The following is a 24,823-nucleotide window of genomic DNA, read 5'->3' on the forward strand; positions in this document are numbered from 1 at the left end:
TTTTCAAAAAATTACCACAAATGGTATCTGCGACAAAAAATCTCCAAAGTAAACAAAGGGGGAATAAAATAGTAAATGTGATTTCAATAGCGAATTTAAATGCTCGTTAAGTGATTAAATTGTGTGGCATTTTAATTACCAATTCATTAATCTAGCTTTTGAATTATAATGGATCTAGTCTTTGAAAAAAGTGTTATTATTTTATTAAAGTAATGAGAAAAAGTGCGTGACAAAATTGTAATCAAAATCTATAAATTACACAAGTGCAATACATACATAATATTTATTACATATACTTACAAAAAATAAAATAAAATCAAAAATAACATATAAAAGTTACATACTCGATATATGTATATTATGTGTGTTGAATACATTCTTCGCTGTTTTATTAACTATCTAACAATATAATGAATATATAATAGTTCTGAATATAACAGAAAATAAAAATTACTCCAACATTGCGTATACGTTACATTGCAACTGACAGAGAAGTATTGGCCATTTTACCAAACCCCACAAATGGCGCCAACTTGCCACATGCAGCGGGTAATGCCACTTGTCGCCCACGACCACGCCCCCAAATTAAGCGAGTAATAAGCGTGGCTGGCAGCAGTTAAAAATAAAGTAATAAAAGGAAATCCTTCACGAGGGGAGGTCAAAAATCAGGACTCTGCAGGAGCAATTAAGGCATGTGCAACGTCTCCATCGTCTGGTCGACCGCAAAGGTTTCTATGGCGCAGTAGCATTACGTTGTGCCACAATTGCAGCAACAACGGGATCCGTAAAAAGCAGTTCATTACGCAACACTCCTGGGTGACTTTTTGGGAAAATGTCGGAGACCGTGGACACCGAGTTGCTGGTAAACTGCACAATCCTGGCCGTCCGGCGATTTGAGCTGAACAGCATTGTGAACACCACGCTTCTGAGCAGCCTGAACAGGACCGAGGTGGTCGGTCTACTGTCGGGCATCATCGAGAATCGGGATAATCTTGAGAACATCAACGAGGCCAAGTGAGTTGATCCCCGGCGCAGGGGCAGCCCTTTCGTGGAAGTCCTTTGTCCCTCAGTATTATGTAAATTAATCGGAAGCGTCAACTGCCTTTCGCGGTATTCGCTGATAAGGGCCAACTGATAATCCTGGCAAGGGCCCAACTGAATAATGTTTTAGAGGACCTGTGGGGTCGGGTTACTGATTAAACAAAGTGCCTTTTCTAGTACGCGTCCTAGAATTGCCTTTGTTTATAGGATCCTTCATTATCGCAAATTTATTTAGGCTGCGATGATTAAAATAATATTTAAAGAGTCCTAATAAGGGTTATTATAAATTGTTATTATAAATTTATACAATTTTTCATATTCATTATGAGAGTTTTACTCTAAACACGATATGGATTTGAACTGCAATTACCATTCGTGCTAATTAGTATTACAAGGAAGTACAATAACAATCCCATAAGAGATCCGTATCACTGCATCATAACTAATTACAAGTGACTCGTGAAATGCAATTATTGAAGTGGTCAGAGCTCATTGGCAGCCACATTAATGTACATATTTAACCAATAATTTGGTGGCTGTCTGAAAGAGAGACTACGCTTGTAATTGCTAGGATAAATTGGTCCTTGGGGCGGCGGGGCAAGGCCATGATTAAGCCGCCGTAAATATTCTTTAATCGGTGTAATTATTTTCATCTGACCAAGAACTTGAACCCCATTCGGGGCATAAATACTCGCATTTCCGTTTCCAGCCGCAAAGTGAAATTAACGAGCTGGCCGCCGCGCGACTATTGAAATAATAACTCAAAAGTTTCGAAACACAAACCAGAACTAATGGAAGCGGAAACGAGGAGGCGTCAGTCAGTGAATAAATATTCCACAGCGCATTAATCCGGCCAGTGATGGATCTATTTTGGAACTGTTTGTGCCTGGTTAATTAAGCTCTTAATTTGTTTTTCACTTTCGTATTTAAGGGGCTGCCTATGGGTGCCACGTCCTTGAAGATCCTGGTCGGAGCCACAGCCACAGACTCCGCAATCGAAATTGAATTGTTTTTCAAAGGGAAAATTTGCCAGAGCAAATGGTATTGTTTACGCATTCAATGAGTGCGGACTTCCCATTCCCAACCCTGAAGGATGCAATTATAAAGTTTTTTGGGAGCACAGTAGCCGAAAAATGGTTGGAAAAACACGAAAAACCGCTCTACACCTCGGACTACTTCTATTGAAATTTTTGGAGTGTGTAAAAATTAGTTTCTGGCTAAAATAATTGCCTTTTCAGTCTAAAACTTTTAAAGCATAGTTTTTAAATTCCTTTTCATGAGAGGTTTCTGAACATGGAATTTTTATTATATGATTTAAGAATTAAATTACTGCAAACTTTTGAAAAAACTAATTTAAAATAAAGTTACCTTATCAACCTTGACCCGCTTGAAATAAAGCCAGGCTAATACTACACACATTTCCACTTGGGCTGCCGTGTAATTATTCCCTTTCAATCAAGGATGTCAGGGTTTTTCGCAACACTTTCCCTCACTCTCCGAATTCACTAATTGTTTTATCCTGTGTGGAGGTGACAAAATAGGCAAAAAATGGGAAAAGCGAGGAAACACACAACAAGAGCGCCGCAAATATTATAATTGAATACAGGAAAATGCAAAGCCCCTCACAGCCCAAACCGAAACAAATTCCTCGAAAAACTTTGACAAAAACAAAACACCGAACCATTTTGTTCAATGTTCTATATTTGGGACCTAAGCTCCGAGGTTTTATGCTCTTTGTGAGTGCCGGCAGAAAGTGGATGTGGGAGTGGGTATGGGTAAAAGGGAAAGGGTACACGTAGAAAATGGAAGGGTTAATTCAATTTGTAGACTTAATAGCATCATAAAAAACAACATTTTTGTATATATATGTATATGTGGTTTTATTATGAAAGAATTTCTCAGATTTAACCTATGCTAATTTTTTTATGTTCCCCACTAGTAACACTAAAAATACCTTATTTATTCTATGTGTAGATTATTTTTTATGTATAGGCATCTGAGCAGGTGAAGCGCCATCGCTTTTTCCCAACTTAAGCTCATTATGTTTGCTGGTGACTTTGTCCTTCAATCAGGACAAATGTCTTGGATATTTGCCATGGATTATTGATAGAAAAAACTTGCTAGTTGCCTTTCGGCCACGCGTGCGGGCTTTGCACACACTTCAGTGCGAATGAGCAGCCCACGCGGCGTATACGCAATGTCAGAGTTTATTACAAGACGATAGGATGTCTTCAGCAGATTTAAAGGAAGAGGTCGTCGTATCCTTTCGATTTGATGTTTATGGCATTTCATACGCTTATTGATTTTGATGCTGTCCAATGATAACGGCGTGGCACCCTAACAAAGGACCCCGAACATTAGTCCTTATTGCTGTTAGTCCTGCAGTTGTTGTCGTCGATGCTGTTGTTGCCTCTGCTGGTGTCCATCGGGGCTCGGCATTTTTATGGCACGACTCAAATCCAATCAGAATGGATGGCCCACATAAAAACAAGAAGCGTCTGCTACTTTTCCAGGACACCGAACCGGAAATGCCCTGAAATAAGTCTTCAATAAAGTCGAACCTAGAGACTCAAATTTTCAGTGCTTTGTGCAAAACTTTAAGGTAAAAAGCTGCAGAGTTCATTTAAAAATTTCATATCTCACCACCCAGTTTGTAACAATTCTAAAGGATAACAGCTCACCACACTTGCCACAATCCTTTCATAAAGTGCAATTTATCTGGCTATGCCAAATGACTCCCTCAACGGCCCCAAAGTTTATCCAATAGGGTGAGCAGTTGAGAAAGCTAAGAAACCCTTTGAGGCGCCTTCAACTGTAACATTCCGGATGAAAATCGAAAGAAATTGTTTGGATTAGCCAAGGCCAAGGATGGGCCGCAGGAGTCCGAGAAGGAAGGACTAGAACAGCTTGTTTATGCCAGCTCGTCGATAGCTGAGCCCCAGGATCAGCAGAAATTGCTGTCGAGGCCCGGTAGAATGGATTGTGCAAACAAATAATGGCCCTGGAACGAGGAATGTAGGCAGGACAGTAGGCTTTCCTGGGTGTGAGTCGAGTAATTTGCATATGACAAATTTTTCAATTAACTTTTTCTCACCAAATATACAACGAGTCCCCAATGGGGGTGGCATTTGGTGGAGAAATGTGCGGTAGGCGGAGGGAATGCCAGAGAAACAGATATTTCGGACATGGGCATGAAAATTTAATGGCCACTCCATGAAAAACAACATGGAAAGTTTCATTTGCGCATTGTCCTGCCCGCCATCACCGCCACTCTTGATTTCTCTGTCATGAAGTGCGTATGTGTGTCCTGCAGTCATCAGGGCGGGGGGAACCGGGGAAACACCAGCGTCCCATGACCATGTCTCTTCATAAATTCTGAAATTGAAAATGGCCTCATTTGCGGAGCGTATCGAAATCCACTCTGGGTCGCATTGTTTTTGTCCCGTCAACGGTGATGTCGATGGTTCCGGATATGGGTGTTGGGTCCGGAGTCCTGAGCCTTGGTAGCTTTGGGTGCTTCTGACAGAGGAGCTATTTGTCAAGCCCCAAACTTATCTACTGGTGGCGACACCACTCACATGAGTAGACTCGACAAGATGGGTCTTTAAAGCTGAAAGCATTAAAAAACAGTCTATTGAATTAATCGTTTAGTATTAGAGGGGAAATGCGTATGTAAATCAAAAACCTACAAAAATCAACAAAAATCGAAATCGATGATAGATTCAATGTGTGCACTAAATTATTTTCATGTCAGTAATCATTACCTGTTTAATAGCAAGGGATAATTTGTTTCGATTTCCTTTATTGGCTTATATGGTGAATCAGTTTCCTCAGGTTTTTCAGATACCTTAAATAATTATTTTGAAAGTCCATTAAGCCGCACTCAAATCGGCTTTATCGCCCTCTGAAAAAAGCAGCTCTCGCGACTTTATACCGTCGAGCACCATTAAGTTACGTGACCCATAAGTTTTTCAACTTTGGTAACTGCCGTTGGCAGTCAGAAGTTACTGCCTGAACTATAAACATGGCGCTGCAACTTTCGTCCTGCGTGCCGCATGCTGCATGCAGCACCTTCAGTGATGACATAAATTTAAGCCAGAAGCAAGGTAATTAGATATGGCTTGTGTAAAATTGGATCAAGACGAATATTGTGCTTTAAAGGTAGTTTTTATTGGTTATTTTCCTCATACTTTCATTCTATTAGTAAGTACCAGAGGGGCGCATATCCCCACGACACAAACGCTGCACCTTAAGGATCCAAAGTACCTGGCTGCGACCTCTCACTTTGTGCAGTGACTGGAAAAGGATACGAAAGGAGAGGAGGCAGAGACTGCCAGGGAAATGCGGCAGCCCAAGACCGCCAATTTAGTTGGCATCGCTGGCTCGTCATGCATAAAATATTCAAGAGGAAATAATAACCGAGATGCGAATACGAATGCGAGGCAGTGCAGTGTGTTGGCAGGACGAAAGGAAGTGTGCACAACCCACAGGTGCAAAGTGGCTGGGCGGGCAAGGCTGGGCTAGGACCTCCCAGTGAGGGCCGTGAACTATTAGCCAGGTTAATGTGAGCGAGTTACCTTTCTAGCGAGTTTTGAGTGAGTGGCGGCGGTAAACTCTGTGGATGAAAGTTAATGACTAGCAATTTGGTCGAGCCCCCGCAGAACCGGAAATTGCCAAGGGGTGCACTATAATTGACGATAATTTTCTTTAATGTTGCTAATGGCCCGGCTAAATTATTGAATAATTTGGGGCGACCAAGCTAGAGGAAGTTCGAGCATTTAAAATCGTAATAAAAATAAATCATAAATCCCAATTAGGGATTCATGCAGCCTTATTGAATCGCCTCAATTATGGTAAACACCGCAGAAATGAAAATAATTGCTCATTGATTTATGATGATTGGCACGAATTAATAATATTTCGCACCGTTATCCAGCAAAAGGTCAGCTTTTAAATACACATAAAGGGCAATCATTTGAGCGGAAGACGAAAATATCCCTTTTACACTTGCGAATATATTTGCAATTATTGTTTGCCGCGGAAATGAAAAAATGGAATTCGCTTTCACGAATCAAAGCAACTGACACTTTGGGGTCGTTTGAAGGGGAAAACCAATGCCACTCCTGCTGCCAAACTCGATGGACAATTTTGTTGGAATTTGCGGAATTTTTCGAATGGTAAAAAATTTGCATATTGAGCCAAGTTGCCAGGAAGTCTTGCTGCCAAATGCCAACTTTCCGAATTCGCCTGGGGCAGAAGTGCCGACAAATACCCCAAGGACATTAGTTAAATTTCTGAAGAACCGACACACGAATTATTATTATTATTTTTCACCCTGAACTGCGGCCGGCCGGAAGTAATTAGTTCCTTGCTGACGGGGAAACACTTCCGTTCATGAGTGATTATTGCTGTTATAATGTCGGGAACAAACTGAAGCTCGGCACGGATTTTAAATGGCATTAAACCCAATTAGGCTGCCAGAAAAGAAGTCCGCTTCAGAAAAAGAAAAATGGAAAAATACAAATTACGTTAATAAAGTTAAATTTGCTTAAATTAGGCTGAAAATGTTAGGCACGACCCAAGGGCGAGTCCTGGCTTTGTCTGGCTTTTCAGCTCCCCTCCCCATGATAGAAAGCAGCCATAAATCTGCACTGGGAACTTTCTCCCAGTGTTCTCCCAGTGTCATGAATGAAAAGTTCCTTAGACAACAGCAATTATCATAATGGGAAGGCCAACGGAGGCCAAACTTGTTTGCGTGTTTTGGAAGCTCCGCAAAAATAGGCGAAAAGTTTAAACACAAGTGCCGAAAACAGGGGATGGGAGATTTTTCGAATTTCCGACAAATATGCAAATCGAAAATGGTATTTGTACTTGACAGTGCACTTGCCTAATTAAAATGCAACGCCTAATAATAAATTCCACTGTCAATTCCACTGTGGAATTAATACAATTATCACAAAAACAAGAACCAGACAGAAATAACTATCAATTAGCACACATTTTTGCCACATTGTCGTAACAATGTTGGATCTCTGGTATTACAGGGCGTATACTTGATGGTGATTATAGGCCTTTGTTAGCTCCATATCTGCTAATTGAGTTTGTTCCTTTGGACTGGGATAAATATCTAATTAAATGCGAAATCGATAGTCCAAAGCAAATAAATGAGGATGCTGTAAGGCGAAATCAGGGTGAAAAAAAAACCAATCAGACTTCGAGATATTGATATCCTCGTGTATCGAGTCACGCAGTCTGGAAACATAAAACTAATAATTGCTGGGCAATGTTTTGGGCTACCAGTACCATTAATTACACCAAAGGTATGCCGTGTTATAATTGTGGTTGCCAAATAACATTTCATGAATTTTAATTGCTGTTTCGTAGTATAGTTTTTAGGAAAAACACACAATTTGATCAACCGTCGCTATGTTTGGCCACCGAATTCCACTTCGAGTTCATTGGTCTGCAATCAGAGCAATATGTGGCCTGTTAGGGCAAAATGCTTAAACAAACCAATCGAGTGGAGCTTGGGACAAAAACCAAAAATCAAATGTGCCACTCTTGACGGCACACATGCCGCAGTGTTGATAGAATCTGGATGGTAATTCAATGTTTTCCAGACAGTCTGCAGCTCAAAGTACCTCAAAACGCAATTAACTTCAAATTAATTACGGAGGCCGACTAGTCGAATATTTTGTGGTTTCCAACAATACCAATCAATCAGGCCATCAATCATGGCTCGGCTCAAGCATACGTAAGAGAGTTTGATGTTTGATATTTGATGTGCGGCAGAACAGAGACAACTGAAAATGTCAATGGAAACGGATGAATGTGAACAATTCGCTTATTGAATTTTCGTCGGAATTGTGTCTGCTGCATTTTGAACAGGGCTGGGAAATCGAAAGCAGGCCGACGCAGGCATTGACACGGCTCATTGATATTGCTCATACGTCATGTGGTGTCAGACAAAAGCGTGCCAGAGTGGCGGAATGGGCCGAACGAGCCTCATAACTAGCTCCCAGTGGCAATCATCGTTGAACAAGGTTCCCCTAATTAATAGGGTTTGCCATTCAGCCAAAAAGGAAGCCAAGGAACACAAAGCGACCCCTGAAATTAATTATCGACATGTTCCTTCTTCGCATCCTAGCAGCTTACAGCTTCCAGCTAGTAGCTAGACTTCTCCTGATTACCATAATCGGCTACGAGAGTAATATGCTAATCAGTCATGTCCTCGCTCCCAGGAACTATCCTTTCAGGCGGTGTCCTTTGGAGATGCAGCAGTCCTGCGAGATTGCTGCTCATTTCCGCCGGCCAGTCCGAAGGATGGAAGTCCAATGAAATTACCGGACAATTTTCTGGGAGTGCTGCTGAAGCCTTGCCGGGTCCTGCTTCCATTTCGATAAGGACATTTCTTTTGTGGCAAGTTCCTTTAAGGATTTCTCGCCCAGTTTGTGCTTCATTGATTTCCTATTGTTATTGCTGGATGGCTGGCGAAGATGGAGGCGAAAAGGTTTGGCAAATCGGAAAGTTTGGGGCATTCTGTGATTGAATTTGCCAAATATTGTTGGCCCTCGGGCTCGTCAGAAAACTTTCTGGGATTAAAGTCGTTTTTTCGTGGAATAAATTCTTGCTAGACGCAAAAATATGCCGTCAAACGTTTGCTTTTCAATCGTCTTAGGACTTGTGCAAACTTTCACTTTGCTTCATGAACAAATAATTTGGCGGAGTATCTTGCAGTTCTGAGAAATTCTTAATCCTTGTTTTGTTGTCAGGAAGTATAAAATTTGAGCGACTTAGGCGTAAGCAATTAAACAAAGTTGCACTTCGAAGAAGGCTTAAACAGTTATTTGGTCGATAGGCTCTATACTGGATTTTGTAATCTGTCCCTTGAAGCTTCAATTGCAAGGCCTTTGGTCAAATCCAACACTATATCGCACATTTTTTAATCAATTCTTCCGCAGAGACTTTCTCACCGAGTGCCTATTTCCATCGCCGACCCGGCCGTACGAGTTGCCATGGGAGCAGAAAACGATTTGGGCCATCATTTTCGGGCTGATGATGTTTGTGGCGATTGCCGGCAATGGGATTGTTCTTTGGATTGTAACAGGTAAGCTCCTGGAGGCCAAGAGGCTTTAAAGCGTTTAACAATCATAGCAGCAACAAAAAGTAAAGCGAAAGTAAAAATCACGTATACGCCGCATGGGCCTACTGCGCTCTAATATCCGGCAATTTTTGTCTTTTCCATCACGTCTCTGGCTTCCACCCGTCCCTCTATCTCCTATTTTCTAAATCGGTATTTTTTTCCACCTCTTCTCTCCTCACCCTCCATTCTCCACAGGACATCGCAGCATGAGAACGGTCACAAATTACTTCCTGCTGAACCTGAGCATTGCCGACCTGCTGATGTCGTCGCTGAACTGCGTCTTCAACTTTATATTCATGGTGAATTCGGATTGGCCATTCGGCTCGATTTATTGCACCATCAATAATTTTGTGGCCAACGTCACGGTTTCCACATCGGTCTTTACATTGGTGGCCATCAGCTTTGATAGGTAAGACCTCTTCATTCTCCATACCCTCTTCCTCGAGTTTCTTTCAGCGTCATCTAATCTGTGCGTCGGCACATCCGCTTCCTGCTGTTTCCTCCCCTTTCTAATCCGCAGATACATCGCCATTGTGCATCCGCTGAAGCGGCGCACGTCGCGTCGGAAGGTGCGCTTCATTCTGGTCCTGATCTGGGCACTCAGCTGTGTCCTCTCGGCGCCCTGCCTGCTCTACTCCAGCATCATGACCAAGCAGTAAGTGGGCAATTGCCACCGAATCTGAATCCGCGAGGGTGTCACAAAGGGAGGGTGGTGGGTGAAAGGATTCCCTTACCGACAGTCCTGCCCTGATGTTAGGTGTTTTTCTCAGAATGCGAGAAGAAAGAGAAAATGGGAGCTTTAGGCTCCACTTTTTTCCACCTGAACGAGACTGAAATCATAAACAAGTTTGTAAGCCATAGCTTAAGAGTTAGCCAGGATCCCTGTGGGGTACCTGCATCCCGCTGCTCCAGTATCGATTTGAGGAGGCAAACAAATAAATAAATGAAATTCCTTCCACCTTCCAGGAATGTTTCCATATTTTTTCCTAAATTATCTCCAACGTTCTCCATTTTTTCGGCCATTTTCGGTGTTGATACAAGCACATCCACATCCATCTAAATCAGCTTCCCGCCTCTGCGCTCCGACGCCTTCATTTGAATTTTACGCAAATTTGCAACATTTGCGAGGAGCCAGGCGTCCTGGAGAGTGATTGGGGGCCGGGGTGTCTTGTTTAATAGAATTGAAGCATTTTTTATTTAGACTCTCCACAGGCGGAGCCTGGTCGGGATAAAAGGTCTCCCTGGGCAACAGACTTCAGGCATAATAAAGATGGCAAGTTCATATATCAAAATGTGATAAAGAACAACCGGGCTACGGCGGCGAATTCAGACAAGGATGTGCGTATTGACGGAGTGGAGCAAGTGGATGTCCCGGGGAAAAAAGCGGCTAACACGAAATTGGATGAATATTTCGGCAGAGACCTCGAAGGTGACAGACAGTTGTAGAGCTGAATTGGTGGAATTGAAAGGAAATTACCCAGTCAGGACACGATTGACTCGCAAAAAGTTTATAAACTGTTGAAGGCAAGAATATCAATGGGACATTGATGTCTTATTAATTTGCCAAGAACCAAAGGGCCGGCAGACATTCTCATCAGCGTTTTCGTCGGAGCTCGTTGGTCAAATTATGACCTGTCTGCCTGTTGCCATAGTCCTGTTATTAATGGCCCGAAAAGTGCCGGTAAACAGGCGGCACTTGGTCCTTTAGGGGGTTCCCCCCAGTGCCATAACAGCCCTTTTAAGTGCTCGGCAACGCTGGGGCATAAAATATTTCATAATTTGGGAAATTAAGTTTTCAATTTGGATGACGGGCCGAACGAGAAATTTGTCATGCTTGTAAAGGGCTCGTCCTTCCTGCTACTTTCTTGGTCCTTAAAGTCGTTGAGGCGCGAAACTTAACAGCTTTTTACGCGTTCACCGAAACCCTGGCCCGTAATTAATGTTGAAATTTTGATTTGCCAGTTACTGACTGAATGGAAGGGAATTATTTTAACCGGAAAATCACTTTTAACTGACTCATTGAAATCAATGGACCATTTTCAGCTATTACAACGGAAAGTCGCGGACAGTTTGCTTTATGATGTGGCCAGATGGACGATATCCCACCTCGATGGCGGATTATGCGTGAGTGGCTAAGATTTTATGGAACCCGTGGCTCAAACAAGGACCTATTTTTTACATTTTTCCTCTTATGAAAACAGCTACAACCTGATCATCCTGGTGTTGACCTATGGAATCCCCATGATTGTGATGCTCATCTGTTACACGTTAATGGGTCGGGTCCTGTGGGGCAGCCGCTCCATCGGCGAGAACACCGACCGCCAGATGGAGTCTATGAAGTCGAAGCGGAAGGTGGTGCGCATGTTTATCGCCATCGTCTCGATCTTTGCCATTTGCTGGCTGCCGTACCACCTGTTCTTCATCTATGCCTACCACAACAACCACGTGGCATCCACGAAGTACGTGCAGCACATGTACCTTGGCTTCTACTGGCTGGCCATGTCCAATGCGATGGTGAATCCGATAATCTATTACTGGATGAACAAGAGGTGCGCTTTTTAGTCCGGACCGCTTTTGAAGGCTTAAGACTTGCCATAAACTAACTTCTAACAATACCCTTTCAGGTTCCGCATGTACTTCCAGCGGATTATATGCTGCTGCTGCATGGGCTTCACCCGCCACCGATTCGACTCCCCGAAGAGCCGGCTGACGAACAAGAACAGCTCCAATCGGCACACTCGAGGTGGGTATACCCTCCCCACCTCCTCCCCCAAGACCACTTTGACCAACATTCAGTTGCCATACCCACTGTCTCACCCAAAACCCCCCCACAAATTCCGCAGCCGAGACCAAGAGTCAGTGGAAGCGCAGCACCATGGAGACCCAGATACAGGCCCCGCCCATCACCCACACCAATTCGTCTAAGGACAAGGAGCGGGAGAAGCACCTCCAGCAGGTTCAGACAGAGCTGCACCACAGGAAGGCGGTGGAGTGCATCATGGAGGGGCCGGGCGGAAACGCGGACGGGAACAGCTCCCCCCTCTGCCTCTCCATCAACAACAGCATGGGCGAGAGGCAGCGCGTGAAAATCAAATACATCTCCTGTGACGAGGACAATAATCCTGTGGAGCACAGTCCCAAACAGCTGTGATGTTGTCCTTTCCAGGCGGCCAAGGCTTGTGACTGCCAGGGAGTGTGATTTCTCCGGCCCGGTATCCTGGCGCGGGAAATGCAATTTGCCGTTGCGTTGTCCTTACCCTACTGTATATATGCTCACTTTGAAAAGGATGCAAGCAGGATGGGTGGGTCGATTTCAAAGGATGCTCATAGCTGCAAAAATATTCAAATATTTGTGAAAATCTAAAAGGTTTCAAGTTCAAAGGTTTCGCTCCAATAACAGAATACTTTCTAATCAAAATGATTCCTGTGGAAATCTTTCGTCCAGTCTTTAGCCCTTACCTCGAAGTCCACCCACCCGACTGCATCTCAATGTCGAATTTCCGGTTGTCAAAAGAAAAAAAATAAACGAAAAAGAAAACTCTATCCAATAAATTGAATTTGTATGTATTTGTATAAAGAATCTAGAGACACTTTCACCATCGAAGAGCTGTAAGTTTTAACTGTTGTAAACATCCTAGCCTAAGACATGTTTGTAAATACATCTATATGTAGTATCTATATACACATATACCAGATAAATATATATATCTCCGTATATTTGTTTCATTTAATGTTGGGTCTGCGCAGTGGGCGATAGTGTTTGACTTTGTAGATTTGTCAGATCAGATTTGTAGATATGTGAACTGCAAATTAGGCGAAATTTATTTAAATAAATGTATACATGTGAGTAAATACAATGAAAAGGCCCTAAGCATCCTTAATTGTCGACCGGCTGTGGTCCTTCAGGCACTTTGTTCTCACCTCAAGGGCTTGGCTAACATTTTCCCTGGAAATTGATTTATTTGCTTGAATAAATCGTAATTCGTCTGCGAAAAATTGTGTTGTTAATATCATTAGAGGTGGCTCCCCGAAGGGGTTTTAAATCCGGGGCATTATATTGGCACTCGCCCTATTTATGCAAAGTCCCAAACCGATTTATTCATGCACGAGCTAAGTCTTATGCGTCTGAAGTTATTACTCAAAAGGTCTTTTGATGCAAATTTCTCAAAAGGGAATCCTTTCAAACGCCCCTAAATCATCTTTTCAGAGTCCAGCACCGCGCAGCCACCTCCTTCTCAATGATTCAATTTAAAGGATTTCATCCCCTTTCAATCCAAAGCAAATACATTCCAGGTTCGCCAATAATGGCCACCGATTACAAAGTGTAATTGAAATGCAAACCGAACCGAGCACCGAAACCGACACCCTTGGGCTGCACTCAACTATCTATCTAATGGAATCACGGACAAGTTTTCGGCACACATTTGTTGATTTCCCATTAGGAACAAAAAGAACAAACCGAACCAGCCAAACAAACCCAAACCGAAAGCCAAACACAAAGGCAGAATCATTTTTATTGGCCTCCAAAAGTCGCGCTAATGCGTCAAATTGCTTGCCGTAATGGCCTCACAATGAAATCGATGGACAAGGCATTTATTTGGCGTAATAGGATTTGATGGGTTCATGAGAGACCTACGTCTCAGGCTCCACTTCTTTCGAGGAATAACAATTTGCATAATAGGTCGATGTTTGTGTCGCTTCTCCCTCCATTGTCATGGCAGCCGCAGAAAGCCTTTAAGGATTCAACAGAAATAAAAAGGCAAACCGAAAGTCAGTTGAAAAGATTCTATTACCGTCTAGAACATATTGTGCCTGCCACATCTGGAAGATACCCGGGTTTCCCCGGGCAACGTCCTCAACTTCTGGGGTCACCGCAAACTGTGAGTGGTCTGGCATCGAATTAGGTCCCTCGGTGCTCAAGGATCGTATCAAATGAAATGGCTAATCAATTTTCATATATGCCATTCGCCGCATATGGGCCGTAAAACTTGGCCCACAACTAGGGCCATAATAAAGTGATTCGTTTGCGAGTAGTTCAGTCGGCGCAAAGGTGAAGGTTCACTTGCATTACCAAAATTAACGCGGTTCTCGGAAAACCAACTGTCACTCCCATTTTGCTGTCGGAATATCCTTCTGACCTTCCACCCACGTGGGTAAAAATTGGCATTTTATTTATTTGTTTTGCGGAGGTTGTGGCCATAATTGCTGGCCGAAAATAAACACTGTCGAATAGAGTTTGTGAGTGAAGAGTAATTGCATTGGCGGGAAAATCGTTCACTAAGTGATTAAATTTGCCGGAATTATATTTTAAACCCACATTGAATTGACTGTTTCAAATTGAGTATAAGCCAATAATTCCTGATTGGCCAGAATAGGCTGATGTGCATATTTTTTGTGGCATAACTTAAATGGATTTTAAATTGACGGATGAAACAATGGCTAACCACAGTGGAGAATGTGATTTTGAAACCGAAGCAGTCGACACAATTCCATTCATTCGGCACTCAGATCCCCCTTGGAGCAAACTCATTGTTGTACACGTCCAAAAGTGAGATTTTTTGTCGGGTGTTTAGTTTTGAAATTCACAAAAACTAAAATCAGGACAGAAAATATAAAAAACAATTTTCGGAATATATTCGTCGAGTATGGGCACCTTTAAGTTTCTGGCAGCCGTTTCGGCCTTCTTGTTCGCAGGCTATTGCGTCTATTTTGACCACAAACGGCGCAGCGATCCCGACTTTAAGAAGAAGCTCCACGAGCGCCGTCTTCGCCGCCAGGGCAATATGTTGACACCAACATCTGCCCCCGTGCACCTGGACGAGAAGGAGATAGAGATGTACTTCATGACGCAGATTCATAGGGGTGAGGGCCTCATCACGAACGGCGACATCGAAGGGGGCTTGGACCACCTGATCAATGCGATTCTGGTGTGCAGCCAGCCGGGAAAGCTGCTCCAGGTAGGTGGCAATGGTGATTGGAGGGCAGGGCGTCATCTTCTTTACGATCTTGACCTGCTTTCCGAGGGCCATCTTGGGTGTATTGGGAAGATGTCCTGCTAGGGAACTAATGCCTTTCTGTCCTGCCTTTCTAGGTTCTGCAGTCAACTCTTCCAGCGGAAATCTTCACAATGATGCTCATCAAAATGCACGCCTACGAGGCAGCCGAACGCAATGCCGCCGTCGTTGTGGACGAAGAAGGTATCAACGCTCTTGAATAGGCAGCGGGGTTTAAAAATTAAAAGTCATATTTCGGTTCGTTGTTGAATAAGCGCCATGTGCGTCACTCGTGAATACAAAAAAGTATAAAACATCATTGGTTTTATTCCATTCAATGTGGTGGTTAGTTACCAAAGAGGAAACTGCGCAGCAATTTCCCAAAGGTAATGTTGGAAAATTTTCTCAAATGTCTGTAAGTAAAGTGAATGTGTGTAGTCGGGGTAAACGGCTAGGATGGAGAAGGGCTTAGATCTGTTTTCCATCTCAAGGTGGTTGACACTTAAGCCTCGCTCAAGGCTATAAGTAAGGAGTAAGTCAGGCAAGGCGGAAAACAGTTTTAGAGACTTGGAGAGAATTGGTAACCAGGTGAAATGATTTTTAATTTTAAATAAATATTTATTATACTTGTTCTGTGTTGACTTAGTCAGTTGACTTGACAATTAAATGCTGACTCCGCACCGATTTCGTTGGCCTGTCCAGATTAACATGACAATTGAGCTTTATCTGTGAATCCTGTCGATTCGCAAGGGTTCACTGCTCACAAACAAAATGCCTGACGGCCTATTTCCGGTAGAGAGTCCGTGTGTGTATGTGTGAGTGTTGCCATTGCCATTGCCAATACAATAAACAGTCCTGCAGGGAATGTCCTTCGTGGCTCTGCGGCTTGCGTGCATAATTTCGTAGGAAAACAAAGCTAGGACGGAGCTCGCCACGGGAATTTATCACCCGGATACGTTTGATTGATGGTCGTGGCTCTACCGATTGGCCAACTTGCGAACTAACCACGAAGGCTGTTTGGGCCGGGTTCCCCGTTCTCCGATGGCTTCAAGCTGTCGTGTCGTGCCATTAGGGACATCTTGTTTGGAGCATTAGCCCCTAGAGACCTCTCGGCGGAAAGTTGAACAAAGAAAGATTCTCGGGGTCATTTATCTGCATTTAAATTCTAGTTTCAACAGACCCTGCTCCAAGTGTTTACGATGTGTTGCGGTTTGGAGTGGATTTTTTAACGCCATCTGTTGTTCAACGCGCCCATTAAATATTTACCAGCTTACTCTTCTCATGCATTTTAAACACTTCACTAGGATTATAATTTTCAATTAAATAAACAAGGCCATTAAACTGAAAATCCAGCAGCAAGCTGCAATCCTTTCTAAACACTTTATTGCGCCTTTAAGTCCCAGCCGGACAAAGAAAAACAATCTTTTAACGCCTTTGCTGGCAATTAATGAGTGGAAAGTTAAACTGATTCCCATTCTACGCGACTCCTCGGCGAACGTAATTACATAATGACCTTTTGTGGCGTTCGCTCTTGCCCTTGCACTCATTGTCCAGTAATTACCAGATAGACGGACAGACAGACGGAGGGCATCGGACCTTTGTAGTCCGGCACTAATTTCCAAGTTGAGCATCGCTTTTGCTTTGAAAAAAGGACCAACAATCCGGCATCAAAGATTCGCCCAGGGAGCGGAGAAGGAGTGGCAGCTAATTTAATGAGATATCCTAGAAGAAAGCCTGCACTAAGAGCTGTGCTGTTCTGTGCTCAATTATTCCATCTCATTTGGAATATTCGGAAATTAATAGGAGGTAATTGACCTTCAATTAGGCAGGTCCATCCCGACATCTCGAAAAAATTCCATTTAAATACTTGGGCGCCTCTGAGAAATTGATATTAATTAATACTTAATCGAAGTGCATGTCAAATGGCTCAGGAATCCATAAAGGATAACTTTATGTGATTTTCTTTTGTTTCTTGCATAAATACGTATTAGTTCATAATCATATATTCGTGTTTGTGGGCGCTATTATCGACAGATGTTCGTCTGCGGAATCCAGAGCCCTTTAGAGGCCATTACCATTAGTGCCGAAAACTGGGTTATTCGGGCCTCAACTGGGAATCGAAAATGTCATAGCAGCAGGCTTAGGGCAGGCCTGTATGTGTGTGACGAAATGTTTGGATGTGGATGCCACATCAAACAGAGCCGACAGACTAATTGGTTGGCGGTGCCACAGCAGCCAGGAATTTGTGGGTCGGGAGATTAATGGACGGGTAGTGCCATTATCGCTGATGTCGAATCATTTTCGGGCGGGCATATGTCATTAACCACGGGAGACAATGTATGAGGATTTGATAGCTGGTTCTGAATCAAGAAAATGTTACCTGAAACCTGCGTGGCTTCGTGAGTTAATTACTAATAAGAATATCACATGTTGAATATCACTCATACGCAGTGCGAAGAATGGCTCGCAAAGTGTGGAAAATTCAGTTGTGGTTTCAAGATATTTCGGATTGGCATTCCATTTGTGGTTGGGTCGTAAACCGCTTAGCAATTTTTTTGTGATGCGGACATATTTTACAAATACTACGCATACGCCCCGTGGCACCTGCAATCTCAGCTATCCCATCTCAAGCATGACTCCTACAAAACTTTGCGTGTAACTTTGCCCTTTTTTGTGGCATCTCCTTCATTCCTCACGGTTGACTAAACAGAAATTTTTAATAAACCATATCGGGCCGAAAAAAGAACAGGTATTGGCGGACCAGGTCGGGCCGGGGAGTTTCCATAACGAAATTTGGGCTCACGTCATGGCACTTTCAACGTCCGCCCCCCACCATAAACTACGCACGTAAGTTATACAAACAAACAGTCACACACTCACACCCATAGCCCCACAAATACCGACACACTCGTTCTCACGCACGGAGACTTTCATTTCCTGGCAGCGGAAGTGGTTGTACGGCTGTGTGACTACAGGCGTATGTGTCAGCCCCGCTTACATATACACATCTTTCCTTTGCACTTTTTTTTCACACGTCCTCGATTCCCACCCTCAGCTGTTTTGAATTTCATTTTTATGTTTGTTCAACAATATGCGACTAGAGCACGTTAGAGACACCGAATGCATATTTCGCACAGGACATGTGGTCCACGGAGCTGCAAGGATCGGCATAGAGAAGAGCGCCTCCAGTCAGTCAGTCAGCTAGCCATCTAGCCGGCTTTCTGCCTTTGTTTGCCGGCTCTGTTGGCGTTGGTAAACACGGTAGGAACATGAGATTCTCTGCAATCAAGCACGACTTTCTAAAGGCAGTAGTGCCAAACAATAACGAAGTGCTCCGCGCGGATATTGATTGTCTTGTAGTCGTCGGCTTACGGACGAGATTATTGAAACTTTTTTGATGTGGAATAATTAAAGACTTATCTGGGCACATGCAGTTTATGTCTGCCTATAAAGCTTATCGTGAAACGCTATACGATGAAGGCTTACGAAGCACGAAACTGGATTAGTAACCACTACTCCAGGCGGAATAATATAGGGAGAGTAGGAAGGAGTCTTCTCCTGTATCTCCTTACAGATCTAAGAGATACTCTGAAAGTGACTTTTTTCTTAGAAGATAATAACTATTATAAAAATAGTGCAAAAAGGTAAATAATATAAACTGACTTCACTGCTGAGTAGAATTACAAACAGGTCTATTTTATTGCAGCAATTTCCCCTTAAGCTAAAGCCAACATAAGGCGAATATATAAATCCTGCCTGATGCACCGCAGGACTCGCACTCACATAAATACAAAGTACATCTAAGGAGCCTGTACGTTGTGTGCGTATTGTTTGGGCCAGACTCGGCAAAGTTTCCAAATAGAAAATCCGATGGCTGGCTTTGCTTTTTCATTTTGTAAGTTTTATAAGTACACATGCTTACAGTGAGTGTGTCCCTTGCCTGCGACTGCATCCCCCTCCGCATTATTCCAGATGGCGATCCACTATTTCTTCGTGTACTCTAGTCCTGCCATCACACTGCATTCTGTTTGCACAGCAGCCTAGAAACCACTTTCGTGAAAGTCCTTTCCCCACTGTGCCCCACAAATTTTGTGCCTGCACACAAATAAAATGCAGCATTTTCTTTCTTTTCTGTCTAGGATCTGAGTCCTTTGGTTGAATTCTTCTTATAAGCATTTAATAAGATGGGCTACTGATATTGCTTTTATATAAATGCGTATCTCTTTTATTTCTCTGTGTGTATGTTGTCCTGCTACCAGAGCCATGCTGGGAATGTCGTCAAAGGATTTGCGTCACAGCATTCCCAGCGCCGACTGCAACATCCCCCAGCACTATCAGGACACTCACTACCGGCAACAGCTGGGGAAAAGCAATTTGTACTTAGTTTTTTCCACACTTCGATCCGGAGGAGTCACATAGATATTCGGTCGACTGCCGAAAAAGGAAATGGCTGTTGGCCTAATTGGGGCCGGCCAATCTAAATTCGTTCTGGCGGCGGAGAAGTATCCTGTAAAGTTCCGCTGGCACTTCCACGCTTGCATTTGTTTTCGATGCGTCGGAACTGATGTCTGCTGGTCCTGCACCTGAGCCACCTGCATTCGAGTGCCCCCCGAAGATTAATGGCGAATGTCCTGGGGCACCTACTGCACTGCGAAAAAATCGAAAAAAAAATAATTCCAAATCAGCATTAATTCTTTAATCATCCTTTAGTTGGTGTCTGAGGAAAAGAATTACATCTACCCTTAGAAGCCAGATGGATTTTTCAACTTTTAGAGTGTTTCTCTAAGCAGTTTTTTTTAGTGAAACCCAGCCTTCATCTCGGAGGCCCGAGGGTCCTGTCGCTGACAATGAGCCAGCCTGCAGTCGCAGTGGGTGGCGGGACTATAAGGGTCACAGTGTGGCATCGAGGAGTCCTGAAAAATGTGCCCGCTTGTTTGCGGTGGCTAACAGCGACTTCAGGGACTCAGCCGCAGCGAGGAATTACAAAAAGGACATTCAACTCGGGGGCTCGGGCAGAGGGTGGCATTCTTGGCATTCCTGCAACTTTTATTTAAAGTTTGCCGGCCACATTAGAACAGTAATTGCATTTAAATCTTTTGGTCCGGCCCTTAAATGTGTCTTTGGCGCAGATGAATTCGAATCACTTTTCAAGTGAGAAAGTCCAATATTCGAATGTAGGGGTCCATAAACAACTTGTTTTTTAGCAGAAACTTTATTCTGCTGAAAAATTCAATGGACAATGAGTCTGAGCCCCAAAAATAATAATGTTCTCCAGGGCAACACAGCACAAATGTTGACTTTAAAACGAAATCACAGCCCCCGAAATCCTGCCTTATCATCATTCACGGCCACGCAGAGTCTGGTCCTGTGTGAGAAGTTTAATCAAAATAATAAACTCTGTTTGCTTTCTAATTTTCCATGCAAAAAGTTTCCAAGGACAGCGTCGGCAGGGCCCGTCGTTTTGTTGTGTCTAAGTCTATTATCTCCGACTTTGAAACACCCGCACACTCATACCCACACGCACAATCCTGGGCAGGATCCAGGACACCTCTGCGGATGTCTAAACAATGTAAGTCGCCTACTGTTACAGTTCATCTGAATGGAACGAATTCATAGGAATTGAAGGCGGAGCGGCATATTAGATTTCCTTGGGCGCGAGTGGGAGTAGGAATGGGCCTTCGGAAAATTTTAAATGCAAATGAACAGCCAGATGGAAATGATTGCGAATATTTATTCATAATAAACAAGATAACAATAACAATAATGGTGTATGATAAGCCCAGTCAAATGTTGTTTCTTTTCAATATATCTAATTCGAAATGCGATCCATAAATATTTATGAGCAGGCACGCTACAATGGATATGTGGGCAAAAACTTGAATTTTTCCAGGCGCCAGTAAGTCGTTGGCTCATTAAAACGCATTAAAATGTATTATTTCTGTTTTACGACTCGAATAGCAGACGCTCCAGTCGAACAAATCTGTTTAGCATTTTGTAAGGCTATTAAATACCCATTTGCAGCCAGACGGTTTTATTTCGTAGTCGAACCAAAATGAATTGTTGTCGGAAGGATTAGACTCGGGAAGCGCTTTAAATATGTAACAGGAAGCTCTGGGGGATTTAGGTGGCAGCACGTTCTATTTGCATACTTAACGATCTGGTTGACTTTGGATGGCATAATTAATCCGAGTGCATTTTGAAACGTTATTTTGCCGGAAAGTGAAATTACCTAAAAGGAAAATGAGTTCTAGATACATTCGTTAGCTAAGCAATGAAAACAGGACGTTGATTAAAATCCTATTGATTCAGCTAATCATGTTGTGATTATTTATTTATTATCTTGATTGTAAAAAACCAATCCTGAAACTGAAGGAATAGTTTGCCTAGGGCATTCATATATTGAATATATATTCGTCACTGCCCTCTTCACAGGCAGATTTCCGTCAAAAATAAAAAGCGTTACTCTTGGAGATGCATCCCCTTGAAGGAAGAAGCTTACGGCTTCACAAGAATTCCATGGGAAGCCAAGCTCCCCTCCGGTCACGTTTAATGTGCGTCGCAAGAGGTCAGCATAAGGCCACAAAACGAGGGCAGAGACATGCAGACACGCTCGAGGAGTTACCTATCCTTTTCAGTGAGAGTCCCATTGACAGAGCTTTAAACTGTTTTAATTAAGCGCATTCTCTGGCACAGTGTAGCTCCTTCCGGAGCCCTCCTGCAGATGGCAGTGGCATTCATATTTATTATTTACATGCATCCCTGAGTGTCCAGCCCCATCCTGGCCGCCCATCCTGGCGACACACTGTGTGAATATTGTTTTAATATTGCACATGCCGCACGGTCGAAGAAAATAAAGTCAGACTGCGGCCGTTTGACAAATTAAAAGTGGACCAATGTGTTCGGTTTTCGGTTTTTAATTCCTTAAAGTGAAAAAATAGCCGGAGAAGAAAAGGAAAAACCAATTTAAATGACGGTTCACGGGGCGTATACGTCATGTTGGCTGCCAAATAAATCTGCGAGAGCCGCAAAGTGCGCGAGACGGACCTGCGGTTGATTTTATTTCGGTTCTCCGCATTTTTTATTATTCCCTACCGTTTGGTAAATTTATGAGCCGCGTATAATGTTGATTTAATATTTATAACCACAATTGCCATTCGCCAGAGTCTGGAACAGACTGAGAGCCGTCAAGTTTTTAATGCGTCTTGTTTCAAATTTATTCACATATTTGGCGAATTAAGTTTACTTATTTAGTGAATTTCTTCATCTCCCCACATCTCAGTTTTATGAGGTATTTGTGTGGATTTACTTGGCCCGAAACTGAAATTTTTATTTCCGGCTTACGCGCGTTTATGGCCCTTGTCGGAGCATAAAGTGGCCAAAATAATTGAAATGACATGGCTTAAGTGAGTGCGGAAGTTCCATTTGTCCGTTTGTTATTTTTCTGTCGCTCTGTTGTGGTGCGGCGTTGTTTATGATATCAGCTAATAGCCATCACAATACGATCCTGCCAAGTTGGGGACAGTGCAAAACTTTCTTTCAGAAAACTTTATAAATTGAGCGAGCACATATACCGTTTACGTGCAAGTTCCGAGAACTAAGTGCGGTGGAAACTTTCCCTACTTTCACTACGCTTTTTAAACAGTCGAAAAGTGGAAAATTATTCCTTTTGCTTGCTTTAAAGTTTAATCAAAACATTTAAATTTAGTCTAGCAATATTTATGTGGCTGAAAATTTAGGTGCGCGTGTGCTAGCTCCTTGCCATAATCGAAATCTAAGTCCAGAATTATCCTTTTCATCGGATGTGATTTTCCCCATCGAACCCCATCTTGCTCCAAACCATTTTGTCGAATTTGGCTGACTCTGGCAGACTGACTGACTGCCTGTCAGCTCGTCTGTCTATCGCTTCGTACAAAAAAACTCAACAAAACGTGAAAAATAATTTCAACAAAATCGAAATCCGAAATGCAATATTCAGCATTCCTGTGAGCATATTCGAGTGTTCTGGTCTGGTCTGGTCTGGTTTGTTGGGCGATTGATGGATGATATGTGGCGTGCAACTCTGCATATTTTAGCTATGACTGCGGCGGACTGGGTTTAAGCGGGCACCTATCTCGAAATCCAACTTAAATCACCACATATAGAAATTGTCCTTGCCAGTAGAACATGGTGTTTTACATTTTATTTGAACAACCAGCCACAGGGGCAACAAATTTTCACTTGGGACTCTGTCCCCTCTTCCCGACATGTTTTACAGCGTTTTCCGGCACCGAGTTTCGCAACTTTACCGTTAATGCCCTGCCCCCATTTAAGTTGCTAAGGGGCGTGCCACAGGAAGAGAGGGGATGGCTGCGAGGAATGGGTATTTATGTTGGCACCGTGTAAACTTGGCGTCTTTCCCATTAACGATGCTCTTTCCAGCCCCCATCGAGACGGCCATCTCCACCTGCGTCATCAACAACTTTGGCCTAAGCCATTTTGGCCAAAAAGGCAATTAGGTGAGACCTCAATGGGTGTGAGTGTGTGCTGCAGAAGCGGGCAGGATTAGGAATATTCTAACCATCTGGGTTCTGGCCCAGGATTCACATTCATGTGTATGCAAATTTACGCTGCAAACGTGACAAACCAAAAACAAACTAAAACCTTGGCCAACAGAATAATTGACAAAGCACCTGAGATTGCCTCACGTGCAGCTGGATGTGTTTACCAAATTTAATAGACAGGGCTTTCCGCACAGAAGTAGAACATCAATGTTCTTCAAGGTTACGGACAATTGCCCTTCAGTACGGCTTTTCCCAATCAATTTTTCCTTTTTGGGGCGAAAAAATTTGTTGCCTGATTTTAATAAACGTTCGTAACTTTGCCAACTTTTGAGACTGGATATTTTTTTCAGCCAACCATGCTGTGACCTCAACAAAGCAAACCTCAACGGGGCCCACAATGTGTCCTGCCGGCAGGAGCAGCAGCCTTGAAAGCTGTAAAAGTATGAAAAGGAAACCATTGAGTCGTGAATCCCAAACCAGCTCCTTTACATTTTGCACTACACTTTGCACTAAAATTTAAGGCCATAATCAAACATACATATATGTATTTGTGCTTTCTGTTGGAGGTGGAGTGAATGTATGGAATGAAACGGAAGTACTTAAGGCTCCACTTAAATTTCTTCACGCTTGAAGACATATATTTGTTTTTATTAATCCCATTTAAGAGCAGTGCAATAGTCCCTAAAAAATTCCATCCAATCCTTCCCAGCCAGACGACACACCGTCAAATCGTCGGCAAAGTCGACATAATTCAATTTGTTCAGCCCTCCGAAAGCCTGCTGATATTTTACGAGGTTCCTTGGTGGAGTGAGGAGGTTTCTGGAGCACCACGGGCATAAATTAAGCGTTTTAAATGCTTTCCCTGCGACACAAAAACAAGGCGGCCTCAAAGCCAGGCCAGAGGAAGGAGTTGAAGTGTCGGCCGGGCTTGGTCCTCATTTTGTTCGACACGCAATTTGCGTTTTTGTGTGATTGAAATGTGAAATGTGGAATGCTTTGTGCCAGGACAGAGTCGTAAACTTAATTTGACAAATTGCGAGCTTAGCAGGCCACCGACTCCAGGCAGGCACACCCATTGCCATTCATAAGAGAAGCCCTGTTTTTAT

At 43.2% G+C, this 24,823-nt stretch overlaps 2 protein-coding genes and 1 long non-coding RNA gene across 3 annotated transcripts; all 3 read left to right on the forward strand.

Moving 5' to 3' along the window:
- The first annotated feature begins 503 nt into the window (after nucleotides 1-503).
- On the forward strand, nucleotides 504-12,856 carry TkR86C (Tachykinin-like receptor at 86C). Its single transcript, XM_017249289.3, has 8 exons — nucleotides 504-1,014; nucleotides 9,003-9,148; nucleotides 9,380-9,593; nucleotides 9,705-9,839; nucleotides 11,228-11,308; nucleotides 11,386-11,733; nucleotides 11,809-11,927; nucleotides 12,028-12,856. Exons 1-8 carry the CDS (start codon nucleotides 833-835, stop codon nucleotides 12,333-12,335), a joined length of 1,533 nt encoding a protein of 510 aa, XP_017104778.2. The 5' UTR covers nucleotides 504-832; the 3' UTR covers nucleotides 12,336-12,856.
- Nucleotides 12,857-14,673: 1,817 nt separating this feature from the next.
- On the forward strand, nucleotides 14,674-15,475 carry tomboy20. Its single transcript, XM_017248839.3, has 2 exons — nucleotides 14,674-15,141; nucleotides 15,276-15,475. Exons 1-2 carry the CDS (start codon nucleotides 14,830-14,832, stop codon nucleotides 15,399-15,401), a joined length of 438 nt encoding a protein of 145 aa, XP_017104328.2. The 5' UTR covers nucleotides 14,674-14,829; the 3' UTR covers nucleotides 15,402-15,475.
- Nucleotides 15,476-17,304: 1,829 nt separating this feature from the next.
- On the forward strand, nucleotides 17,305-19,133 carry LOC138926659 (uncharacterized). Its single transcript, XR_011443267.1, has 4 exons — nucleotides 17,305-17,576; nucleotides 17,629-18,024; nucleotides 18,233-18,821; nucleotides 18,884-19,133. It is a non-coding gene; the product is annotated as an uncharacterized lncRNA (long non-coding RNA).
- Nucleotides 19,134-24,823: the final 5,690 nt, after the last annotated feature.

The sequence above is a fragment of the Drosophila bipectinata genome, chromosome 3R (assembly GCF_030179905.1).
Source record: "Drosophila bipectinata strain 14024-0381.07 chromosome 3R, DbipHiC1v2, whole genome shotgun sequence".
NCBI classification, from domain to species: Eukaryota; Metazoa; Arthropoda; class Insecta; order Diptera; family Drosophilidae; genus Drosophila; species Drosophila bipectinata.